General features: G+C 43.2%; 1 protein-coding gene across 1 annotated transcript; it reads right to left on the bottom strand.

The window, feature by feature from the left end:
* Positions 1 to 5,173: 5,173 nt before the first annotated feature.
* Positions 5,174 to 7,898, bottom strand: LOC309550358 (uncharacterized protein; the record flags this gene model as incomplete). The annotated part of the gene is made up of 3 exons (XM_082250755.1): positions 5,174 to 6,059; positions 7,533 to 7,634; positions 7,753 to 7,898. 3 exons carry the CDS (start codon positions 7,896 to 7,898, stop codon positions 5,174 to 5,176), a joined length of 1,134 nt encoding a protein of 377 aa, XP_082106881.1.
* Positions 7,899 to 9,997: the final 2,099 nt, after the last annotated feature.

Here is a 9,997-nt window from a genome sequence, read left to right as displayed (position 1 = left end):
TGGGGGGTCTAAAAAGTGTCCCTGTCAAGTTTCAGCTCTGTAGCATGTCCAGAACCCCTAAAAAAAATCATTTTTCTTTTAATTTTTTGTAGTGTCTTACCAGCTGTCTTTTTTTCTTGCAGGCATTTAGCGGGCATTTTTTTAAGCAGGCATGTCATTTTTGGGATTTCGTTTCTGGGGGGTCTAAAAAGTGTCCCTGTCAAGTTTCAGCTCTGTAGCATGTCCAGAACCCCTAAAAAAAATCATTTTTCTTTTAATTTTTTGTAGTGTCTTACCAGCTGTCTTTTTTTCTTACAGGCATTTAGCGGGCATTTTTTTAAGCAGGCATGTCATTTTTGGGATTTCGTTTCTGGGGGGTCTAAAAAGTGTCCCTGTCAAGTTTCAGCTCTGTAGCATGTCCAGAACCCCTAAAAAAAATCATTTTTCTTTTAATTTTTTGTAGTGTCTTACCAGCTGTCTTTTTTTCTTGCAGGCATTTAGCGGGCATTTTTTTAAGCAGGCATGTCATTTTTGGGATTTCGTTTCTGGGGGGTCTAAAAAGTGTCCCTGTCAATTTTCAGCTCTGTAGCATGTCCAGAACCCCTAAAAAACAGCATTTTTACTATATTTTCAGGGATACGGCTTCTCTGCGGCTGGCTTTTTTTCTTGCAGGCATTTAGCGGGCATTTTTTTAGGCAGGCATGTCATTTTCTGGATTTAGTGTCTGGGGGGTCAAAAAAGTGTCCCTGTCAAGTTTCAGCTATGTAGCATGTCCAGAACCCCTAAAAAAACATCATTTTTCTTATAATTTTTTGTAGTGTCTTACCAGCTGTCTTTTTTTCTTACAGGCATTTAGCGGGCATTTTTTTAAGCAGGCATGTCATTTTTTTGTATTTAGTGTCTGGGGGGTCTAAAAAGTGTACCTGTCAATTTTCAGCTCTGTAGCATGTCCAGAACCCCTAAAAAACAGCATTTTTACTATATTTTCAGGAATACGGCTTCTCTGCGGCTGGCTTTTTTTCTTGCAGGCATTTAGCGGGCATTTTTTTAGGCAGGCATGTCATTTTCTGGATTTAGTGTCTGGGGGGTCTAAAAAGTGTACCTGTCAATTTTCAGCTCTGTAGCATGTCCAGAACCCCTAAAAAACAGCATTTTTACTATATTTTCAGGAATACGGCTTCTCTGCGGCTGGCTTTTTTTCTTGCAGGCATTTAGCGGGCATTTTTTTAGGCAGGCATGTCATTTTCTGGATTTAGTGTCTGGGGGGTCTAAAAAGTGTACCTGTCAATTTTCAGCTCTGTAGCATGTCCAGAACCCCTAAAAAACAGCATTTTTACTATATTTTCAGGAATACGGCTTCTCTGCGGCTGGCTTTTTTTCTTGCAGGCATTTAGCGGGCATTTTTTTAGGCAGGCATGTCATTTTCTGGATTTAGTGTCTGGGGGGTCAAAAAAGTGTCCCTGTCAAGTTTCAGCTATGTAGCATGTCCAGAACCCCTAAAAAAACATCATTTTTCTTATAATTTTTTGTAGTGTCTTACCAGCTGTCTTTTTTTCTTGCAGGCATTTAGCGGGCATTTTTTTAGGCAGGCATGTCATTTTTTTGTATTTAGTGTCTGGGGGGTCTAAAAAGTGTACCTGTCAATTTTCAGCTCTGTAGCATGTCCAGAACCCCTAAAAAACAGCATTTTTACTATATTTTCAGGAATACGGCTTCTCTGCGGCTGGCTTTTTTTCTTGCAGGCATTTAGCGGGCATTTTTTTAGGCAGGCATGTCATTTTCTGGATTTAGTGTCTGGGGGGTCTAAAAAGTGTACCTGTCAATTTTCAGCTCTGTAGCATGTCCAGAACCCCTAAAAAACAGCATTTTTACTATATTTTCAGGAATACGGCTTCTCTGCGGCTGGCTTTTTTTCTTGCAGGCATTTAGCGGGCATTTTTTTAGGCAGGCATGTCATTTTCTGGATTTAGTGTCTGGGGGGTCTAAAAAGTGTACCTGTCAATTTTCAGCTCTGTAGCATGTCCAGAACCCCTAAAAAACAGCATTTTTACTATATTTTCAGGAATACGGCTTCTCTGCGGCTGGCTTTTTTTCTTGCAGGCATTTAGCGGGCATTTTTTTAGGCAGGCATGTCATTTTCTGGATTTAGTGTCTGGGGGGTCAAAAAAGTGTCCCTGTCAAGTTTCAGCTATGTAGCATGTCCAGAACCCCTAAAAAAACATCATTTTTCTTATAATTTTTTGTAGTGTCTTACCAGCTGTCTTTTTTTCTTGCAGGCATTTAGCGGGCATTTTTTTAGGCAGGCATGTCATTTTTTTGTATTTAGTGTCTGGGGGGTCTAAAAAGTGTACCTGTCAATTTTCAGCTCTGTAGCATGTCCAGAACCCCTAAAAAACAGCATTTTTACTATATTTTCAGGAATACGGCTTCTCTGCGGCTGGCTTTTTTTCTTGCAGGCATTTAGCGGGCATTTTTTTAGGCAGGCATGTCATTTTTTTGTATTTAGTGTCTGGGGGGTCTAAAAAGTGTACCTGTCAATTTTCAGCTCTGTAGCATGTCCAGAACCCCTAAAAAACAGCATTTTTACTATATTTTCAGGAATACGGCTTCTCTGCGGCTGGCTTTTTTTCTTGCAGGCATTTAGCGGGCATTTTTTTAGGCAGGCATGTCATTTTTTTGTATTTAGTGTCTGGGGGGTCTAAAAAGTGTACCTGTCAATTTTCAGCTCTGTAGCATGTCCAGAACCCCTAAAAAACAGCATTTTTACTATATTTTCAGGAATACGGCTTCTCTGCGGCTGGCTTTTTTTCTTGCAGGCATTTAGCGGGCATTTTTTTAGGCAGGCATGTCATTTTTTTGTATTTAGTGTCTGGGGGGTCTAAAAAGTGTACCTGTCAATTTTCAGCTCTGTAGCATGTCCAGAACCCCTAAAAAACAGCATTTTTACTATATTTTCAGGAATACGGCTTCTCTGCGGCTGGCTTTTTTTCTTGCAGGCATTTAGCGGGCATTTTTTGGGCGTCTTTGGAGGCATGTGCTTCTTAAAAATTATAGGAAAAAAGCTCTTTTTTTTTTTTTTTTTACGTTTCTGGACAGACAGACAAAAGATGTTTTTCCTTCAATGTGAGTGACCTCAATTAGCATTCTTATCTATCTTCTAGCAAGGAGCTAGACATTCCTAACCACTCCTACACCTCCCCCATAAAACGTTATCTGCACATTGGTCTGCTATACTCTTTTTCTCATTACACACTGGACTTGCAAGCTGGGAAAATGTCCTCCACAAGACAGCATGATGTGGCTGCCAGGGAGCTGGTGGACAATGAAGTCCTTATCCGTCAGGTCAAGATGCGGCCTGTACTTTATGCCACAGATCATCCTAACTATAAGGATCACACGAAAAGAGAGAAAGCGTGGCAGGAGATTGCACCCCTTGTTATTGAGGACTGGGAGATGCTGTCCCATGAAGAGCGTGTGGAAAAATGTAAGTTGAACTTCTTTTTTCATTTCTTATTAAAATATGCACTTAATATGTACTTGGGCAGATAGGTTGCACTGGAAGTGACTGAAACTGATGTATAGTTTGCACTGGTAGTCACAATCACTAACTTACAATGATAGGTTGCATTGGAAGTGACTGAAACTGATGTATAGTTGGCACTGGTAGTCACTAGCACTAAGATACACTGATAGGTTGCACTGGAATTGGTTGCACTGGAATTGACTGGACTGCTAAGTGGCACTGCCACTGGTGCACACTGCTACGTGGCACTAGTGGACAATGCTACGTGGCACTGGCCTGCTACGTGGCACTGCCACCAGTGGACACTGCTACGTGGCACTAGTGGACAATGCTACGTGGCACTGGCCTGCTACGTGGCACTGCCACCAGTGGACACTTCAACGTGGCACTAGTGGACAATGCTACTTGGCACTGTACTGCTACGTGACACTGCCACTGGTGGACACTGCTATGTGGCACTAGTGGACAATGCTACGTGGCACTGGGCTGCTACGTGGCACTGCCACTAGTGGACACTTCAACGTGGCACTAGTGGACAATGCTACGTGGCACTGTACTGCTACGTGACACTGCCACTGGTGGACACTGCTATGTGGCACTAGTGGACAATGCTACGTGGCACTGGGCTGCTACGTGGCACTGCCACTAGTGGACACTTCAACGTGGCACTAGTGGACAATGCTACGTGCCACTGGACTGCTACGTGGCACTGCCACCAGTGGACACTTCAACGTGGCACTAGTGGACAATGCTACGTGGCACTGTACTGCTACGTGACACTGCCACTGGTGGACACTGCTATGTGGCACTAGTGGACAATGCTACGTGGCACTGGGCTGCTACGTGGCACTGCCACTAGTGGACACTTCAACGTGGCACTAGTGGACAATGCTACGTGCCACTGGACTGCTACGTGGCACTGCCACCAGTGGACACTTCAACGTGGCACTAGTGGACAATGCTACGTGGCACTGTACTGCTACGTGACACTGCCACTGGTGGACACTGCTATGTGGCACTAGTGGACAATGCTACGTGGCACTGGGCTGCTACGTGGCACTGCCACTAGTGGACACTTCAACGTGGCACTAGTGGACAATGCTACGTGCCACTGGACTGCTACGTGGCACTGCCACCAGTGGACACTCCAACGTGGCACTAGTGGACAATGCTACGTGCCACTGGACTGCTACGTGGCACTGCCACCAGTGGACACTTCAACGTGGCACTAGTGGACAATGCTACGTGGCACTGTACTGCTACGTGACACTGCCACTGGTGGACACTGCTATGTGGCACTAGTGGACAATGCTACGTGGCACTGGGCTGCTACGTGGCACTGCCACTAGTGGACACTTCAACGTGGCACTTGCAGTGGCGGACACTGCAACGTGGCGCAGCCACTAGTGGACACTGTACTTGGCACAGGATGACACTGTTACGTGGCCGTTTCACTAGTGGACACGGATACGTCCCTCTGGTGGACACTGGTACGTGGCATTGCCACTGTTGGACAATGATAGGATATATATATATATATATAGAGACATTAATTTTTCAGAATGTAATTTTTATTAAACAAAGAGAATAGCATAAAATAAACAGTTAACACATGCAGTACAGGCCATATAACCTAATCTATACACCCCAGCATCCAAAAATATATTTAATTTAGGATCCAACAACCTCCATTTGCCATTCTACTGCACCAGCCGGTGACATGAAGAAAGAGGTAAATTTATTTCTAATTGTGGCACCATCAGTGGATCCACGAACAGGAGCCAATTGCGCAGTTTCCATATCATTTTCAAGAGAATCCTCAAAATTGTACCCATCTCGTTGTCTTACAAAATTGTGGAGCACGCAAGCTGCTTTCACTGCAGTTATTGCGTTCTCTATGTTTAAAGCAATAGGGGTGTGTAGTACACGCCATTTATTGGCCAGAATGCCAAAAGTGCACTCCACCACCCTTCTTGCCCTGGATAGCCTATAATTGAAAATTTTTTTGGGTGTACTCAGATTACGGTTGGAATAAGGCCTCATTAGGTGTTCTCCCAACGCAAACGCCTCATCTCCAACAAAGACATAAGGTAGCGGGGGTTCATCAGTCCCAGGTAAGGGACAGTTACGAGGAATAAGTAGCTGATTTTCTTCTAGCATTTTTCCAAAAGTAGAATTGGCAAAAATACGGGAATCAGAGCTGCTTCCATAGGACCCAATGTCTATGTAGACGAAGCAATAGTTAGCGTCAGCCACTGCTAGCAAAACAAAGGAGAAAAACTTTTTGTAATTAAAGAAACGACTTCCACTACCAACTGGCTTAACAACACGGATATGCTTCCCGTCTATAGCTCCAAGGCAATTTGGGAAATTGCACCGTTCCCAGAAACATTGGGCTATTGTCTTCCAGTCATCTTCATTTGGCTTTTTCATTACAATTCCATTCAGCACATCCCATAATACTTCACAGGTTTCACTGATAATGTAGCTGAGTGTCGACTTGCCCACCATGAATTGATAATGTAAACTCACAAGGGAATGTCCGGTTGCCAGGTACCTGCAAAGACAAAATACATGTTTCTTATGTTTTTCAGTGCACGTTATACAAACTCGCTGGAAGGGGTTGAGGGACTGTTTCCAGCGATACCTGAGAAAATTAAGGGACCAGAGGAGTGGGTCTGGAGCGAGGAGGGTGACCCCCTATGTCCATGCGGAGGAACTTGATTTTTTGAAACGCTACATGACCTTGAGAGAGTGAGCTAACATCTGTAATGTTTGTGAGGTGTTGATTTGAATTTGAATGGTGTGCTTGAAATTATTCCATTTTTATTCAAGGACACAAGCCAGTTGGGAAGGTCAAAATCAGGGAGAGGGAGAAAGAGCTGAAGCAGCTACAGCGGCCAATGCACCTGAACCTCTTGGCGAAGTAGAGGGCAGCCAAGAGGTTGAAGAAGAAATGCCGCCTCCGCCCGAGGAGTCTGAGATAAATGAGGAGCAAGCTGGGCCCAGCCAACCACCAACCACGGTCAGGAGACGTCCAACCAGGAGAAGACCAGCAGGACCAAGTGGGGAGCAGTGCCTCAAAACCTTCACTGAGGTAGTGGCTGGGCTTACAGACACTCTCAAAAGACTACATACTGAAAACCAAGGATTTGGCATTATGGTGGGGGGTATGCTTGACCGAGTACCAGCGGAGAAAAGGGATCAGGCCAAAAAAGAGATAATGTCGATCCTAGAACACCATGCCGGCCAGCATGCCCCAAATGCTCCCCAAAATGAAGCTCCATCTCTCTCATATGGCCCACCACCACCACCACCATCTAGCTCATATGGCCCACCACCACCACCATCTAGCTCATATGGCCCACCACCACCATCTAGGCCATATCCTACCCCTGCACCTTCTAGAATAAACTATCCCCCAGTATACCAGCACTACAGTCACCAATATGAAATGGACACTCAAAGCTTGAGGCCATTGCCATCTCCCACTACTTCACAAGTAGGTCCCCCAGTATCGGCCATTCCGTATGTACACCAATCGTTCTCTACAATGCCACAAAATGAGGGAATTGGGTCAGGCAGTGAGAACACCTATGTTTTCCACAACTTATAAAGTTTCAATTACTAAAGTTTTTTTTTTCTTGTTATAAGTTATTTTAAGTTATGTTTTTTCTTGTTATAAGTTATTTTTTCTTACTTTATTTAATAAAGATTCTTTTTGAATGAAAAGGCCAGTATTGTGGTTCATTTATTAAATTAGTGTTTAGATGCTATATTGTATTATATATGCTATTCTTAAAAATGGTAAAAAATGCATAGTCCATCAGGTGAAGCTAACTGGCCTGCACAGAGTCCTGAACTCAACCCAATAGGACACCTTTGGGTTTAATTTAGAGCTGAGACTGCTAGCCAGGCCTTCTCATCCAACATCAATTTTGCTTGAGAAACACTATTTTTAAACAAAAAGGTGTCTTTTCTTTTGTTGAGCAACATTACACCAAAAAAAATTTATGTCACAATAGTTTACCTGAGTGTTATTATCAATCGATGAGTAGGTGAGATACTTTTACGAAAAGACGTGTTCTGCCGCTGCAAATGGATGCTAACCAGACCAAGTAATTCATCAAAACTAGGAAAATAAGGAAAAAAAATAAATATGTCACTTGCTAAAATAAAAATTGAAAATGTTAGACAATGTTAGCTGTACGCACATATACAGATTAGACAATTTTACAAAGTTTAATTACCTTGCAATGGACATACGAGTAAAATTGAAAAACTTGTCCTCATGAGCACGCAAATTTTCATACATGGCCCAGAACTGCCCTCTGTTTTCCCGATTACGAATGATAGGATGGATCCAGTATCGCCTTCTTCTTCTTCTCAGCCTCATCCTGCGTTTCCTCTCTGCGACTTGCAATAATACTGCCATACCGGCTATTATAAAAGCTGAAATATGATATGCCAAGGCAAACATGTCTATCAGTTGAGCTATGTGAGACACACAACACTGCACACATGGGAAAAAGGAAATATGTAAAAAAAAAAAACACAGGAAAAGGAAATTAGGTCACAAGACATCAGATTGTGATTGGCCAAATAAAAAGTCGCCTCGCGATTAGGTCGCGTCAAAGTCGCGTCAAAGTCGCGCTAAGTCGCGCCGAAGTCGCGCCAAAGTCGCGCCAAAGTCGCGCCAAAGTCGCGCTAAAGTCGCGCTGGAAGCGACGCTACTTTAGTGGTAGCGGCAGTGTGAACCAGCAGTCACTAAAACAGGAACCAAAATAATAATACAATAACAAGAAACATAAGGTTGCTGGTCTTTGGAGGCACCAAGTATCAATTATCAACTTTGCCCCCAGGCGCACCACACCGGCTTTAGGCTACATTCACACCTGAGCGTAGCGTTTTTGCGTGTTTTTTACTGCGATTTTACCGCAATTTTTACCGCGATTTACAGGCGTTTTTACAGGCGTTTTTGTGCAGGCGTTTTTAGATTGAATAGAGACCAATGGAAAACGCCTGTAATCTGCCCAAAAAGAAGCTCATGTACTTTTTTGAGCGTTGGGCGTTTTGCTCACAGCATCAAAACGCTCAGATGTGAACAGGGGCCATTGAAATGAATGTCTTGTTGGGCGTTTTGAGAGCTGATCCTAGAGCAGAAAAACTCCCCAAAAACGCCCCAAAACGCCTACATGTGAACAGAGCCTAAGGGTGACCTCTACATTCTGCAGATACCTCACAATTTTAACCTACCAGTTAACCCACCATTAGCTGGCATTCCACAGGTGACTCCATACCTTAGATGGGTCCCTAAACTGATAAGCACAGCAGGTTTTTTTTTAACCCCTCCAGAGACCCCCCTCCGGCTTTGATTGTGACAGCCAGAGGCGAAGAGCACATTGCAACACACACGCTGGAACCCCTATTGTCGGGAAGACACTTATCAAATGTGAGTTTTATTTCATTTTTAATAAACAGATGAATTGTTTTATGGAATGACGCTATGTGGATTTATCTTTCCTCCCAAAATATGATATATTCCTACCTGCTCCCATGAGAGTGTCTGCATGACAGTGACAACATAGAGTGGAATGTGGACGTCCACGCTGGATATATTATACGTACATATAGAAAAGGCGCAGTAGCTGGTTTAAAACTTTACCAGCCACTCCATCTGGTGAGGGAGTTTTGGGGTGATTGATAAAAGGAGCACACAGGGTGTTTTTTTGTCACGCATCTTTCACAGAAGATTTGTTGCACAGAATTTCGGCACTTTTCTGCACTTTGTTGGATTCCTTTTGGGACTTTCAGGAATATTAATGAATTGATATAGTTAATGAATTTTTTGGATTTTTTAACACTTATTTATTTCACTGGACTTTTGTACTAATATGATTTTTTTTCTTTTTTTTTTTTAATGTATTATATATTTTTTTACTTTTTATTAATATTTTTTTTTACCATTTTCTCTATTATTATATATGTTTTGCACTGATCTTTAGAAACTTTTGATAATTATCATCATTTATTAGATTATTGCACTTTTTGGTGGGAGATTATAGGATATTATTGTAACGGAACAGGACACCCCTGAATGGGTACCTCTGTTGACAGATGCTCCTGGTGCTTCCTGAGGGCTCCAAGCACTCCACTAGACACCGTAACCACTTCAGACCCTACGAACCGCCGCAGCTTGGTTAGGGTCTCGCCATCTCCTACCCACCCTGGACCTATGACAAGGCTCCATGTTCTCGTGGGTAAACCTCTCTTTACCCCAAAGGTGCAGCAAAACAAGCTCTTACAAGAGCTTAGTGATTATCTAAGGGATTATGGAAGACCATCGCAATCCCTTGTAAGAGATGGTCTTATAAGAGACAGGACTCTAGATTGAGGGTGAAGTAACCCTAGAACACTTTATTGAACAAGAAACAGACTTATATGCAGTTTTCACCCACAAGGTTACCGCCCAGGCGGACCTTGTTGAAGACTGGA

The sequence above is a fragment of the Pelophylax lessonae genome, assembly GCF_965119305.1.
Source record: "Pelophylax lessonae genome assembly, chromosome: 3".
Taxonomy (NCBI): Eukaryota; Metazoa; Chordata; class Amphibia; order Anura; family Ranidae; genus Pelophylax; species Pelophylax lessonae.
This window is presented reverse-complemented; position numbering and strand designations above follow the sequence as displayed.